The sequence below is a fragment of the Haliotis asinina genome, chromosome 5 (genome assembly GCF_037392515.1).
Source record: "Haliotis asinina isolate JCU_RB_2024 chromosome 5, JCU_Hal_asi_v2, whole genome shotgun sequence".
In the NCBI taxonomy this organism is placed as follows: Eukaryota; Metazoa; Mollusca; class Gastropoda; order Lepetellida; family Haliotidae; genus Haliotis; species Haliotis asinina.
In genome coordinates this window covers 24,600,626-24,617,910 of record NC_090284.1, presented here as the reverse complement: position 1 = coordinate 24,617,910, position 17,285 = coordinate 24,600,626, and the positions used below count along the sequence as shown (strand labels likewise).

At 36.0% G+C, this 17,285-nt stretch overlaps 2 protein-coding genes across 2 annotated transcripts in view; one reads left to right on the top strand and one right to left on the bottom strand.

Moving 5' to 3' along the window:
• LOC137283187 (UPF0193 protein EVG1-like) lies at window positions 1–8,653 on the top strand. The gene is made up of 7 exons (XM_067814630.1): window positions 1–115; window positions 2,508–2,570; window positions 5,415–5,511; window positions 6,207–6,292; window positions 6,644–6,787; window positions 7,218–7,318; window positions 7,521–8,653. Exons 1-7 carry the CDS (start codon window positions 25–27, stop codon window positions 7,638–7,640), a joined length of 702 nt encoding a protein of 233 aa, XP_067670731.1. The 5' UTR covers window positions 1–24; the 3' UTR covers window positions 7,641–8,653.
• A 3,141-nt stretch (window positions 8,654–11,794) lies between these two features.
• Window positions 11,795–17,285, bottom strand: part of LOC137283178 (MICAL-like protein 2) — a 60,783-nt gene continuing 55,292 nt past the window's right edge. The window contains exon 12 of the mRNA XM_067814621.1: window positions 11,795–16,151. Coding sequence (XP_067670722.1) covers window positions 16,081–16,151 — 71 coding nt within the window. The 3' untranslated portion in view covers window positions 11,795–16,080. The remainder of the gene's footprint in view (window positions 16,152–17,285) is intronic.

Genomic DNA, 17,285 nt, shown 5'->3' with positions numbered 1-17,285 from the left:
CTTGGATTCCATCAAAGCTTCAAAATGGCGGACCAGCGAGCAAAGCAACAGCAAGGGGGTTTTTGGAGTGCCCCTCAAGTACAATATAGTAAACAAACACATGACTTATTGAAAGGTAATCCATCAGATATACATCTTTCATGGAACGAGATATTTTAGTGTATCATGCCCCTGTCGTGTCAAAGCAGTCGGAAAAGAAGAGAATTCATCACGTATACCTTTTTCAGATAAAAGTGTTATCATCTTTTCTACCATGACGAGTCCTTGACTCAGGTTGAAGAACATAATAATGCGTATAATGTTTTGTCTCTTACTGTCACAACATTTGTTATATGTTGAAATCACGAAATTGCAATCATTTATGTTATTAAAGTGTCACCATTATTCACAAGCGAACATGTAGGTAATCTCTGTAATTTTACACCTTTCCTCCATAATGATACCAGACTATTCAAAAGCACAGCGTGATGACAAAATTATTCGTGATTTTTAAAAAATGGTGGAAGTAAACACAGGACCTCATCAAACCTTTAATCAGTGATATTTCAAGGAAAGAAAAATGCCGTACCTCAGTGCTTGGTCAAGTTCCCTTTGGAGTATATTCAGGCCAAAATCCATTGTGGAATTGATTCAGATAAGTATCTATCATAGTGTAGAGTGATATTTGTCCAGGCATCGTGGATAGCGTCATATAGTTCGTCAGTGGTCAGGGTAGATTGTGATCGTCGCTGTAGTGTTCTTTTGATGTGTAGCCATACACTTTCAATAATATTAAGATCAGGAGGCTGTACAGGCCAAGTCATGCAATTTACAGCATTGTCACGCTTGTATTCCTGAATAATTCATGCCCGATGCACTGGGGGGTTGTCATCTAGAAACTGATGTAGTTGAAGTGCCGAACAAGAACGGGCCAGAGGTTGTCTTCAAGTATTTCTTTAACTGTACTAAGTTAAAGAACCCCAGATCATAACCCATAGGATGGCCTGTTTTGAGTGAATCATGCATTTGGCACGATAGGCTTCATGCCCGCTTCTCCAAATGAATTCTTGCATTCTGACCAGTAACTACCTGTGCTTCATCACTGAATATCACGTTTCCACCGATTGTGTACTGTCCAAATTCTCCTTTCCAAAAACCGGTGTATCCGTGAAGGTCCTGGGGTAGAATAGGCCTTCAGCAACCCATGCTTGCCATAAAAGGCGACAATGCTTGTCGTAAGAGGCGACTAATGGGATCGGGTGGTCAGGCTCGCTGACTTGATTGACACACATCATCGGTTTCCCTTTGCGCAGATCAATGCTCATGTTTTTGGTCACTGGATTGTCTGGTCTAGACTCGATAATTTACAGACCGCCGCCATATAGCTGGAATATTGCTGAGTGCGGCGTAAAACTAAACTCACTTACTCACTCATTCCAAACACCAGTGAAGTTGTTTCCTTCTGTTCGCTTTCTCCACAAGAAGGCACTTTCTAATCATCTGGCAAAAAACACCATTCCCAAACTCGTTGAATTGTTCTACTGTTTACTTGTTGATGTTGACCAACTTTATAATCATGGGTAATGTCTCTTAGAATATTACGTCTATTCTTGCAGATACTCCTCAACAAAACATTTTTACCATGAATATTCTCTTTTCTCGGCTTACCACTTTGTCAGCTGTTTACCACATTATCGTGATTCAGATATTTTTTTCTAAACATACCGAACTGTTGATTCAGGTACACATAATAATCTGACAATGTCAGCAGCTTTCCATTCTGTTTCAAATCGAGAATTAGTTCTTTCTTTTGATTTTTGTCCCATTGTTTACAGCAGACGATTTCTGCATTTTACGCAGACAACATAATGGCGTCACTGCACATGAGCACTAATCATATATCAAGCTCACAAGTGAAACTCAAACATGAAACTGTGTTCAGTATTTGTGACGCAAGACACAAAATACAAGATGTTGCAATCGAAGCCAAACAGCCATTCTTTTAAAAATTGCTAATACTTTTGTCATCATGCTATATATGTTGTTGTTGTTAATGAGGGGAAAGAAATGTTTGCTTGAAGTTGTCATCTGTTTGTAGAAAATCACAAAGTTTCAGTCACAACTAAGCTTAAACATGTAGATTAATAATAACTAGCCATAATAGTATCATGTGGTGTAAGATATCCTCATGCTCATTTGGCCATTTGTTAAAGTGGAATGGATATGGCTAGTGCTTATCCTAAATGAAACATATGTAAAAGTGCAAGGAAAACATTTGTGAATTTGTCAAATGGGTATTGTATTTTTCAGTTGATTACTTATTTAATAATATCTGTTTAATAATGTGGTATACATTATGAAAAATATGAAATAATGTATAAATTATGAAAAATAGCATTTTGCTTGTGACTGTGCATACAAACAGCCATATTTAATTGAATGATTTTTATTTACAATGAGCATGTAGTATTTGATGTATAATTTTGAATCCACCGGAACCCTGGATTAATATGCAATTCCATTTTCAGAAATGATGAAGGAGTCAAAATTAACCAATTTTCAACAAAGACATCTTGAAAAGTCCCTGAGAGGTAAGTGCAGGAAATTTCTCTAGGAACATTCAAAATAGGTTTGAAATGTTGAATTTTCTAGGCATGTACTTCTCATAGGATGATTTCACTGACGAAGATAGTTATAACCTGACAACAACTGTGATTGTATGTAAGATAGTACTACCATTGTCACAGAAAATGAAATTCATGTAGTTATATATAGAGATATATGCTCTTCCATGGAAGAAACATTACATCAGATTTCACCTGGAAGACAGATTTCCCCAACCCCCCAATACATGTTGTTTACGTTATTTTGGCTAAATGATTCATTCTGGTGACATATTCATTATTTTCATTACTGATGTGTTCACTGTGTCCCACTTTCTAAGAATTCCTCTTGCTGTAATCACTTTATTCAGTCACTGGACCTGTGAGGGTCCCGGGGTAGAATAGGCCTTCAGCAACCCATGCTTGCCATAAAAGGCGACTATGCTTGTCATAAGAGGCCACTAACAGGATCGGGTGGTCAGGCTTGCTGACTTGGTTGACACATGTCATCGGTTCCCAATTGCAGGTGGATGCTCATGTTGTTCATCATTGGATTGTCTAGTCCAGACTCGATTCTTTGCAGACTGCTGCGATATGGCTGGAATATTGCTGAGTGTGGCGTAAAACTAAACTCACTCCCTCCCTCAGTCACTGTAATTTCAGACTAATGTTTGTTGAATGTAACATTTTATGTTAAACCTGTAAAGATCCAACTTAGAACTGGTTTTGAGCAGCCACTGCTAGTTGTAAGAGATGACTAGCAGGATTAAGTGATCAGGCTTGCTGACTTGGTGTTCGTACGTCATCGTATCCGGACACTGGAGATTAGTGGTCATGATGTTAATCAGTGGACTGTCTGGTGAAGACCTGATTACTTGCAGACTGACAGCATAAAACTGGAATGTTCCTGAGTGTGGTGTAAAACAATATATGGAGATTGTCGTGTAGTCATAATCTGTTATTTATCTGAAACCTATATCCAGCAAACAAGAAGTAAAATGAGTAGTGCCTGTGTTCTGTGTTGTGGCAAGAATCACTTTGGGGTGAAACACTCCACCAAAGTTTATTTCCATCTATTGCCTTTGTAGCATATATGCGTTCAATCGTTGCGAAATGGTGGACGAGAGGTTCAGAAAAACTACAAAAGAGAAACAAAATACCTATTGAGTAAACAATACAAACTGAACCTTATGAAGAGTACAAATATTCAAAATCCAAAATTTCAAAATAAGCGATTATGTCCGATATGTTATCTTGTATCTCGTTTGGGCATAGAAGCAAGATAAATTGAAGAAGTTACTCACATCTGTGTTCTGCCATGTGTGTTTTGCTCACAACATGGAGGCCTTCTGACTGACTGACCCCATGTGCTTCTGATCATGTGATCAGATTGCCAGGATGTAAATTGTTGTAAATTTGCAAAAGTTTATACAGCAACCTGGATTCAAACCTACAACCTGTGTGTTTCTGAATGGTAATATAATATTTCATTGTTGACAATTTTAAATATCAAAAGAACCCTTACTTCTTTACTTAACATCAAGTTGAGAGACTAAGCTCAGATTTCTGCACGTACAGCCTGTATTGAAATACCTTGTATGAAGTACATGTTTAGTGTGGGTTTCTTTAAAATTGAGGATAGAGATCAATAATTTGTTTCCACCAAATGCAAATGCTAGTAGGCCCCAATTTCTTGAAACAAACTTAAGCCTGAGCTTTGACTCAAGTTCAAGTTTTCACTCAAATATGAGAAAACGTAGAAACATGCATTTCCAGAACGAACGGAAATCGATATCAAACGCAAACTTAGTTGACTATCTGAGATTGGTGGACAGATTTCTTTAGTTGTTTGGACTTTTTTATTTAAAAACATGCAGCCGAGTTAAAAATTCAGCTGTTTCAAATTGTCAAACTCAGTTTGAGATGTGAGTGAAAATTTAAGTTTGTTTCAAGAAATTGGGGCCAGTTTTGTTAAACGCGAAAGTCTGTGTAAGTTTGTTAATACTTACTGCATTTATCATAGTATGTACTCAGGAAAGAGAGACAGTTGATAAAAGGGTGAGGTGGAGAGTGTATTTTCACCATACATAAGATAAATTGGTTTTCAGGGCAGTGAGGTAGCCTTATGTTTAAAGCATTTGCTTGTCTTGCCGAAGACCCGAGTTCCTTTCCCCACATGGGTACAATGTGTGAAGCCCATTTCTGGTGTCACCCGCTGTGACGTTGCTGGAATATTGCTAAAAGTAATTCCAGTATTTTGATTTATCACACTTTCCATAAAGATGCCAAATGAAACAAACTGTCACAGAGAGCTTTTATTATGTTTATTGCTGTATCTTAAAAGTCCTTGGCATCCATGAGGTTGAAGTAGCCTAGGAGCATGAAGCACAACAATAAAGTGCACTGAAAATAATTATGCTGATATCTGACAGAACAGATGTATATTTCTTATCTTGTATTTCTTACAATTAATTGTAATTTTGTTGTTTAGTATAACACACTTGAATGAAGTAAACTAGCCATTAGAATGTTGAATATTCATGAACAAACGTACTTAACAGCATAAAGCTATACACATTGTATTCATAGTTTCGCATTCATTACTACATTAAATATTACTGTAAACTGTCTATGAATAAATTCTACACCTATTGTGAATGATATGAGACATACTGATAAAGATTTGGCATATAAACAGATAGAATAATGACATGACAATGCATGTATTTTGACTAAAACTGATAATCAGTCACCACAAGTCTCCCAATAATTGATAGTGGACTTTGTTTCTGATTTCCAACACTAGATGTCAACATGGTGCCTTTATTGCAGGTGGGAGCAGTCTACCCACAGCGTGTGCTCCAACCTCTAGCGCCAGGCCGAGACAGAAGAAACCCCCTCCAAAACCAAGCAAAATAATCAACCCCAGGTAATGATAAGTATGATAATATATCTATTCACCATCCGTTTTCTGTTTCCAGAGCCAACCTCCTCAACTTTTGAATAGTTCTTGAAACCTGCCATAGAGATTAGTCTGGTGGTGAAGTGGTGCTGTTTGATGGCTTTGTGTTTTTTCATAACATGTTTGCCATAAAATGTGGTAAAGCAAGTTCTAAGCATGTTGGCCCTGACTGAAAGTACACCAGGTTAGACCATTCACAAACTTGTCTAATCAAGTGTGTCTAATGTCTAATCATTGAAATGGTTAGTTTTGAATCTGGTCGATAAATCTTGTTTTGTCTTGAGATTAGGGATGAAACGGTATGTTCTTGCCATTTTTGGTACATATTGCGGTACAAGGCCATTAGTTCAGTCCGTTTAGTTTCAGTATATGACATATGATCATAATGCAGAAAACTGACAAGGGCCAAACCATACAATAATATTGTTCCATAACATTTTGTTATGTTTGTTTTGATGTCTTATGATGTTTATTATCATTTGTACTTATACCATAATATACCGTTTACCTCTGTTTGAGATGTTATCAGATGTAAACTCATTGCTTGCTTTCAACTCCTATGTTGTTGTTGACTTGCCTAGTCCTGTATCTCTGAGGACATTATAACTCCAGTGTTGGCCTTGACATATTCACCTGTGCATCATCCGGATATTTTGTTCCAGGACGTACAGCGGTGGTGTCCGGACGAAGGATACAATGGAAGAAATGGGAGCATTTGAAAAACCAGATTATGTTCCACCAAGACAAAGTAAGTTTGAATAATTTACACATCCTCATTGACTGGTAATTTGTAAGATTTCATTAACAGATTGAAGTTTATTAACATTAGCAAATTTGTTATAGCCATAATGTATGCTTTTTCTGACTGATTTCCTGTTATTCATGTTAGGGATATTTGTTAGTAGTTTTACAGAATTGAACACAGTTGCACTGATGTTGTGGCCATGCTCTTATGTGAAGTTATGGTCGAGTTGCCATATAAATATATGTAAATTCAAACAGAGGGTTCAGTGTTGGGGTGGAACTGGAAATATTAAACAGACCTGCTATGCTGCCAGTATCATTCATTGATAAATGAATGTTATTTGATTTTCTAAAGACACAAGGTCAGCTCGTGAGAAAGAGAAACTGGCAAATATCATGGCCTATGGAGAAGATATGGAACCCATACCAATGGCTCGAGTACAGAAACGTGTTGACATGGAGATTGGAGAAGAGTCAGACGTGGACAGGTTCCAGGAATGTAAGTACCCTGACAAGCAGATGGTGTATGTGTAGTACAGTGACCACAAATTCTTGGTACCCATAAAACCATGTACATGTATTATGCCATCACATATTATTGATGGTACAAGCCAATTTGATCCAGTAAATGAAGTTAACATAGTGGGACCTACTGCTAGTATGAAAGTGAACAAACTTGTGGATACCAGTTTCTTTTATAATGTGAGAGTGACATTTTGATACAGATTCTTATAGAAATCTATATTGGAACTTGTAATAAAAGTAGTTTTTATCCATAATGTTTGCTCATTATTGAATGTCCCAACTCCAAAAATGCCACTCAAAGAAATAATTAGTGTAAACGTACATCACTGATGACTGACATCGAATGTTGCTGCTGAAGTTAATCATAAAATGCATGTGCACTAATCACTGCTTGTGTCCAATAGTGCAAGAAGAAATTAATGAAAGACGGAACTTTCTGGCTGACATGGAGAAGTTGGGACAAGGAGCTAAATATAGAGGCATCATAGAGACGGAAGTCTCTCAGGTATGTTCAGAAAAAGCTTTGGATAAACATTTGAAAAGTGACAAATCAGCCGTTTGAGGCTTATCTGTCTGTCATACAGACCCTTAAATATATATTCAAGAAAGCTCTTTCAAGCCTAGATTGGCAGAAATGACGTGAAACCCAACTTATTGGATAAATATATGACTAAGGGAAGGATCTAAACTTTTGTTTATTTACACAGAAAATTAGAGAAATGGAAGTTATTGACAAAAAGAAGACTGCAGAGCTGAAACGTCTGATTGAGGAAAATGACCGAAATAAAGCTGTATCCAAAGGAATCCCGAAGCCATCATTCTCCTGAAAGGGGAGAGAACTCCAACTCTCATGAGCCCAGTCAGCAGCTGTGACGTTTTATTGATCACATGGAGAAGTCAAATCTCAGTCAAAATGTGGGAACAACCTTATCACTGTGATATTTGGACATGATGATTTGGGGTGTGTAGTCTGCTGTGGTATATTGACAAACCAAACTAATCACTCTTCAATGTCAGATTAAAAAGTGTCTCAAGTACACTGATCATGTTACAATAGTGGCATAAAACTAGACAAGCCATATTATGCCAGGCAAGTCATACTGCCAACATCATACTGTTCTACATACATTTCTGTATGTTAATCACTGTATTGTCTGGTCCAGACTTGATTGTTTACAGACTGTCACCATATAGCTGGAATACTGCTGAGTGTGGCATTAAACAAAAACCAACCAGCACCTACCAACTTCACTAACGGAAACAAAACATCTATTTGTGAGGAGTACTTAATATTGCTACCCTCTACATTCTAATTTATGGAAATTAACAGAACTTGGTCTAGTCTTCAGTGTGTTGGCATGGACTTATCATTATTGGTTTGAAAGACATGGGAGGGAATTAATACCATTGTTAATTCAAATTTCTGTAGTTTTCATTTCACTATTCATTGCGGCCAGTAAAAGATTCATTGTCTGACTGGCATCAGCACATTTGTTATCTTTTTAATACCCAGCCTCTCAGAACTTATTGTTCTCAAGGACAATTTTTACTTGATTTATGTATACCATATACATAATCCGTCCATACTTTCATCTGTCATGCAAATGGACAGCATATTGCAATGGCCAAAAATCTAATGTTTTATTTTATGATGTTGAATAATTATTTCTTTTTATTATCACAATAAACAGGTAATATTTTCATCTTCTAATGTATGCATTTTCAATCACATTCCACCCATGATTGGTATCATAAATAGATCCCTTGTTTTACCACTATTATATTATTTTTCACAATAATCTGTTTACTTGTCTACAATGTATATAAATATTTTTTTCAACTTTGTGTATCATGTTGTTATTGCCTAGCATCAACAATAGCCACCATATGTATTTTTAAAAGGGTCAATCAAGTCAAATTGCTGACAAAATAATATTGTGTGAAGTTTGTCAGGGAGAATAAAAGACCAATGTTCACTGTGTTATGCGGTAACAACTTTAGGCACCATTGACCCGCTGCATTATCAAGGTTCTTCATGTCACTGGAAGTGGGGCAGTGGGGTAGTCTACTGGTTAAAGCGTTTGCTCGTCATGCTGAAGACCCGGGTTCGATTCCCGACATGGGTACAATGTGTGAGGCCCATTTTCTGGTGTAACCTGCCGTGATATCGCTGGAATATTGCTAAAAGCAGTGTAAAACCAAACTCACTCACTCACTGGAAGTGTGAAACAAATGGTTGATTAACACGTTGACTGCTTCTCACAAGTATACCAGTATTTTAAAACAAATTTCACATTTTAGCAAGACAGGCACAAGGAGCAATCGTCTCCTGGTGGTAGCACAGAACACCAGGAGACATTGGTTTCTTTTGAATATTTTGCAACCATGTGAAACTTGTATCAAAATACCACTGATGTAGCTACAAGATAAGTCATAAGGCAAATCCAAGCTTACATTCATACGATTATACTCATTTTGAAGTTACTTATGTTGTCACAGATGCTGACCACATTAATGATCTTCAGAAAAGAAAGGATTATGGCTGTTGTGTACTTTTAAGTAGCGCTTTTCCATTTTGATGATGTATCCAGCATCCAGCTGATAGCTGCCTGCCTTTCACCTTTCAGGTGTAAATCTGAAAACTGTTGCTCAATTTATGGAAAGTTTATACTTCTGGCTTTAAGATATCGCTTGTTGTTATAAGCATATCAGCAACATTAAAAATTACATGACTGTTGCCACAAGAAAGGGAAAAACTTCATGATAATTTGACACATGCTCCTTAGCAGAAAAATATTTAGAGCAACTGACTTTGAAAAAAAGGAGACAACCTACAACGCTCATCACACCACATATACATCAATGTAAAGCGGTGAAAAGTTGGTTATAATACATTTTACTGATGCCTCAAAATGCATCGTCAGTAAAATGCATAACTACATTCTATTCATTTTCATCCCCCTGGCATGTAATGTGGGGTGATATAGTTAACGCCTTGTCTGTCCGTCCGTAATCATTTTGTTTCCAGAGCATAACTCGGAAACCGTTCAATATTTTTAGACCAAACTTGATAGATATAATGATCTCAACCTATAGTTGTCCCTTTTGCTATTTACAGAGTTTTGGCATTTATATTTTTTTTGTTTTTCCGTGGAACATTTTGGTGATAGTCTAGTGGTGGGGCGGGCTTCGTTTCCGGAGCAGAACTCAAAAACCTTTCAATATTTTTCTGCAAAACTTGGTAGATATGTGTGGCAGGCCCTAAAGTGGCGCCTTTTGGTATTTACAGGTATTTGGGATTTATTATTTTCTGCAGAACTCAAAAGCTTCTTAATATCTGTCAGTGTAACTTGGTAGATATGTATGGCAGATCCCAGAGTGGTGCCTTTTGCTATTTACAGGTTTTTGTGATTGATCATTTTCTAGAATTTCATGGAATTATTTCGGACTTAGTCTCAAAATGGAGGGATGGACTTTGTGTCCGGAGCAGAACTCAAAAACCGTTCAATATTTTTCAGCAAAACTTGGTAGATATATCAATCGGACCTAAAGTGGTGCCTTTTGCTATTTCCAGGTTTTTGTGATTGATCTTTTTCTAGAATTCCATGGAAACATTTCGGACTTAGTCTCAAAATGGAGGGATGGGCTTTGTTTCCAAAGCAGAACTCAAAAACCATTCAATATTTTTCAGCAAAACTTGGTAGATTATCAATCGGAACCTAAAGTGGTTCCATTTTGCTATTTCCAGGTTTTAGGGATTTATCATTTGCTCAGTTTCCATGGGAACGTTTTTGACTTACTCTCAAAAGTGGGACGTGTGTTTCGTTTCTGGAGCAGAACTCAAAAACTTCTTAATATCTGTCAGTAAAACTTGGTAGATATGTGTGGCAGACCCCAAATTGGTGCCTTTTGCTATTTACAGGTTTTTATGATGTTTTATTTTCTCGGTCCCATGAGCATTTTGCTGACTTTGTTACATAACTTGTGTGGACAGTACTATTTACTGGATTCTGATTTAAAGGAAAACTACATAATATAGAAATACCATTAAAGTCTGACATGAAATCAGATAACAGAAACACACCCTAGGCACAGCAGAGGTGTCATGAGTCCCAGAGGAAATAGTTTATGAGGCAAAGGTTGTCCTTGGCTCAGATTTGGATGCAATACTTTTAATGAAGAACATGATCAGATTGGTCTTTATACAAACTCACTACTTTGTGAGCTTTTACACTGCTTTTAATAAAATTCCAGCAGATGACAACAGAAGAAAAGGGCTTCCCAAATTGTTCCCACATGGGGAATTGAACCTGTGTCTTTGGGAATGACGAACAAACGTATTAACCACTAAGCTACCCCTACCACCCCCTTCCACAAAATAAAGAGAAGCAGTAGTTTGCACTGTGAAAAATGGTAAAATGCATGGTCAAAACGTTCTATCCAATAGAACTTCAGATGATGCAATCTTGAAGGATGTTCTGGTGCATTAATTGGCGGCCACTCCTGTTTGCCAGCTCCATTCAGGTCTTCAGCACTGAAGTTTAGGGGACACTATCTTTCAGATCCTGACGTATTTTTAATAACCCTACTTCTCACATATAGATACCAGTAGAAATAAAAATAATACTGAAAAACATATGTACCATAGTTCATTAATTACATTTAAATTATAACTTGCCTACAAAAATGATCTGTTACCCTGTCAACATCTGCTTTGTCAATGACAGAATGTCCTTCTTTCCAATCCAACACTTTCAAGCCCTCATGTTCGTTTCATCAGTCCGTCATGCCAAGACATAAATGGAATACTGTTTAAATTGACAGTGCACTAACTCTCACCTAAACATGCTTAATGTCAATGTCTTTGTCAGGTAAAACAAACTAGTACATCTGGCCATCATGGAATTCATGGACACTAAATCCTTGACTGATCCAACAAAACCACAAAACCTTTCTTTGTGGGAATAAACACAAATTACAATATCATTACACATTTTATTGTCAAAAAGAGCAAATATGTTAATATGTACAAATGATGTCAAATCAATGCTCTTATTTTATGCAGTCTGCCAAGCAAAAAGGCAAGGAATATGACAGAAATGTACACAATAGCACCAATACAGTTGAATAGTTATAACACAGTATTATATATGTGCAGCTGCTATGCATAAGCTCTGCGAGTGTATGAGTGATATGCAATATATGATCTCTAAAAATATGACAACACTGACTAAATACTCCAACATTTTTCATTTGAAGCATTTGAAGTATAACGTTATACAACTGGGTTACCTCATTAAATCTGATGAATATGTTCGAGAATGTATTCAGTGTTGTCTTGTTATGTATATCTTAAATTGTCCACTGAAAGTGCAAGCACTTTACATTGGATTTCCAATGCAGTATTTGCAGAAGGAAGTATTAGCAGGCTTTGGACACGGTATTCTCAATGTACAGTGATGATACACTACAGCCATGTCATTGCTGACAAACATAACAAGATTTGGACATGTTAATGTTCATGTGAAAACTATGGCCAAAATAAATAAGATATGTTTCTTTTGGTCCCTTTTTGTTAGATCCCATAGATTCAGTTTGGAGGGACCCCTAAAGTAATTTGTTATCCATCCTTGGTGACATGCTTGAGAATCTGAGACTTGGACACATTAAGAGATCCTTTCAATGTAAAGGGGAGCAACTTTGCCCTGCAAATTGCAGCTCCTGAGACCATGTGTCTCCTCCCTAATAATTCTAGATTTATCCAAATATAAACGTGAATTTGCAACCATTCTAATGAAAATAATATACAAGACAAAATTTGTGAGATGGCTATTGATTGTCATGTCCATGGAATATCATACGCCATATCATGTTGTATGGTAAAATATAAATGCTGATTTATCCACTGAATGACCAAATATCAATCTTTTCATTTTGCCATTTTTATGATATAATGTTAGATGGGACCTCTTTTAAGTTAAATAATAATTTAATCAACATGACTCCTACTGTGACTAGTTGATGTGAGACAGTTTGTTTAAATCACACTGCATTATTGTATTGCTTATTACTTATTCAACAATTAAAATTATTTTATGAAAATTGGGTAATAGCATAAATATTTTAACAACATCCACATAGTCAGCAATACTGCCACTTTAACACTGTTGTCAATTCCCTGAGATACACCTATGATAAACTTTGTCACACTGATTGTGGGAGGAACGTATTGTAAATCATATTTTGCAGTTGACACATTAAAAAAAAATAATCATATTCCACATCAGTACTGCCAATAAGATTTGATTTATTTTAAATGATCCTCAACTAGTATTCAATTTAAATATCTATTAGAAACACTGAAGAGCGAGTGAGTGAGTTGAGTTTTATGTCGCAAACCCTGAAGAACCCAGAATGTACATCACGCCTGTAACTTGACAAAAAAAAATTATATAGAATATTCGTACAACTCGGTAACAAATATTTATTTCAGTTTTAAGGGAGCTATTGTTAGGTAAATAAATTTAAATTCTGACTTGGCATATTGTTGGAATAGATTTTCAACTACAAACTATGTGTTCAGGAGATTAGTATTGCAAATAAAATGGGTGTTACTTTAAGAAAGTTTATTATTTACTGTCAACACTTAATAATGTTGGTAAGCATATTATATCTATATTACTACCACTATCTCATTAGGCGTAATTCAAGCTGGTACAATGGATAGCTATTCTGTTTGACAGCATACCTACTTTGACCGGATATTTGATTGAGTAATATTTTGATCTCTGTGCTTGTAAAAGGAGAAATATTTGGGTCTATTTTATGGTCAACACAAGAAGTCAATGCTGTTGCGACAAAGGAACAGTATAGGGGACATATTTGAAAAACAAGAAGTGCACAAGCAAGTCACAAGAAAAGCTGGGAACATGTTTTATATATAATAAAGCACTGACTAGTGTACAAAATGATTAATTCTACTGGTGAAGTTTGTGAAATTTATGCTAGTCCTGTAGTTCCTGACTAGTAAAAATTCATCAGGACCACGAAATGATAAGTTTGCAGAGGTCCTGGTGGCCAGTGAATGTTGTATCAATAGTTAGGTAAATCTTTGAGTGTTATTTTAGACAAGTGCAATACAGACATGACCATAAACTATTACCCACTTGCCGGTGGTCTAGTGGAAATTTTAAAAGCTTTCTTTGCCTGCTGCGAATACATGAATGCGGTAATTTGTCCTTGAGACATATTGTTAAGGTTTAAAACAGTTGTCTGGTTAAACGTTTCCTCTATTTGTTTAAAAAAAATACTGACTGGTTATTGAAAAAGATTAGAAAATAGTCACAATATTTATTTTACTTCATCAGTAGCAGTTAGAGTCATGTGTGAAAGTTAATAACAAACAAACTACATGAGAAAATATGTTTCCTATTTGGAGTCAAATATTTCTCTTCCAATATATGAGTAACAGTTTGTTTTACTGGATCTAAATGTCTACATATATTGCACATTTTAATATCTTGGCTTAATCTATAATCCAAGCAGACAAATAAAAATGTACAACATTCAAGAACAACCACAAACTATACAAGCAAATTTACAACAAAAACAAATACCATACAAGTCTATGGAAATGCAAAGTACTTTACATTATAATTCAAAACATTGTCAGAATGACCATTTTCTTCCAGATTGTCTTCCTATCAGAAACTCCAGTGTTGTAGAAGTAAGGCCATATTCTGTAAGTAGTGATACAAATGAGTGACGTCAAGTTCATTTTATCATTAAATATGGAATTACTTCTACCACACAGATTTTTCTCAAAGAAAGCCAACGAAAATGGGACACCAGCAAAGTTTTGATAAGTTTTCATGACCTTAACTCAAAAGATAAATAATTCATTACACACTTTCTGAATTAATTACAATAGTTTTCCTTAAGAGTCCATAAAAAGTGTTTCTCTGCTTTAGCACTATAAAGTTTAAGCACAGTGAAATGAAACATGTAGTTATTTCAATAAAACCCGACTAAGTTCAAGTATTCATTGCAGTTGAAATAAAAATACTTAGAACATTTGTATACTGTTTTTTTTCTCATCCATTGCAATTCTATTCCTGGACAGATAACTATTATGTTATAAATACCTTATTTCTGACTAGTCTCAAACAGGTGTGTTGGTGTTTTCATCACATAATAATGTTTTCTGTACATTATAAAACTCCTGCCTCATTAAAACATGATCCTGGTTACCTTGATATTCTTGCATGTCATTAGCTGCAGAATTTACCTTGTATTACGTATACAATAGATATCACACCTAAGGCCAGAATAATTTCATTACTTGTTTCACAGCTATAGTTCAGATACTCGGGGACTGGAGAAAATAAAAATATAAAAGTGGCCACTAAACAAAACAATAATAAGAACAAAAAAGTATGAAAAGAAAAGACAACACTTAAATGGAAAGGGCTTAATTCCAAAATATTTCTTGTGAGAAGTTTTGGTTTTCAGAGAAAACACAGCTATCCACATGCTTTGGGTTAAGTCTTTGAAGGAGACTATTAGAATAAATAGAATGTAAATCAACTAACACAATTACCTTATGGGATTTAGTTATTCTTTTGTCAAACGGGCTAAAAGGGAAAATCTGTAAAGTAAATAACAAGACTACTCTGGCCTGATATAAAGGGTTATCTCCCTTTTTGTCCCTGAAGACTGCTTGATGATCCTCAAACCAAAATGGTGGTTTGTTATAGTGCTGTGCTGTACTGCTTGATGGTGGGGATTAACACGGAGTCAATGTCAGGTCAAGGTGTGTACCAACATGTTTCAATACTTCAGAAATGTGCACCTTTTAACAGATATACAAGAGTAGCTTCATGCCTCCCCTAGAAATATTGCAGCAATGTTACTTCTGACCTGTATTGTAAACCACACAAAGTCTCCTTCTTGCAATCAAATCTTGGTGTTGACAAGAGAACTGTGCATAATCCAAGCATCACAATGGGTGGGACTTGGACATGACACTGTGATAACAATTAAACAATGTCATCTTGGTAAGGTTCAAGTATGGTTCTGGACAAAGTCTACTGCAGTTAAATAATGAAATGAATTAAGTATTTGTGGCTGACCTATGATAATCAGGCATGTGCAGTCTGTTTGTATGAGTTGAGACCTCCTTTAATGATGTTCAGTGTGTAAGGGACACACATGTGACAATCTTGTGTGTGTGTGTGTGTGTACCACCAGATGTGAGATACTGCTACATCAGTAATACCGTGTGAAACCACTGGACTTGGTTTGCTTCTTTTGATTTCCTTTGTAAGCTTTGGAAAATCCTGAAACAGATAAATAACAGCATGCAAAACTTGAAATACATTCACAACCATTTCTCCCTCCATAACAGACTGAGGATGTGAAGAACAAAATCTGATGCTCTTTTGAGAGCAGCTTTCAAAACTGATCTTAAATCACATAAATGCCATAGAATTGTTAATATTTAGATGAAAGTCTTTTGTGTTTAGTATAATTAATTTGGTCAATACAGCCTGCTAAACCACATATTGCACCTGGGTGAAAGTTATGATGAAAGGCAATAATGGACACTACCATAACGCGAGACATGTTTTAAGGCATATTCTTGTGTTTTATGATGGCCATATACATAGTTATATAGCCAGGGAAGTGTAACCATTTCGTCCACATTTCACAAGATGTTCTGTCTGAAAAACAGAAATAAGGCGGCAACTAAGATGGGGAGAGTAAGATTATTCACAAATGTAGTAATCTAGATGTGTTCAGTTTATTTCCAAGAGTATGTACAATTAGTCCTCATTATATGTGTATGTCAACAACAGATCGATTAGTGGAATGAATATGTGAAAGACTTGTGCCATGACTCACAATAACAATACATTACAGCTGATCTACTACATACTCTACATTCCAATGTTTCAAATGATATATATCGCTTTAATGAAAAAGAAATACCCCCAAACATTGTCTCTCAGTTCATCCCAGTATGTGAAAGACGAGAGAAGAAACACAATAAAAGATAGTAGAAGGGATCTTCCTCTACAAAATGTGAATGTGCACACAAAAAAAATGTAATAGATTAGAATTCTGGGAAAATTGACAATATTGGTTGGCTTGTATATGACTATTTGGATCATGTACACCAAATATTTGACCATACATTGCACATAGCAAGTGATTGAGCATGATTTTAAGCCTCTTTTAGCAATATAGGGCAGGGGACACTGGAAATTGGCTTCAAACACTGAACTCATGTGGGGACAAGCTGACTCTTTAACCATCAGGCTACCCCACTGTCTGTATATAAATTACACTGCAGGGAATACACATAGATGTAACATATAGTTATTACACAAGCACATAGCAGCTGTATTGTAATTGCAGCAGGTCAAGCACACATTCAGCATGATTACCATACCTGTTTACTTAAAATACAT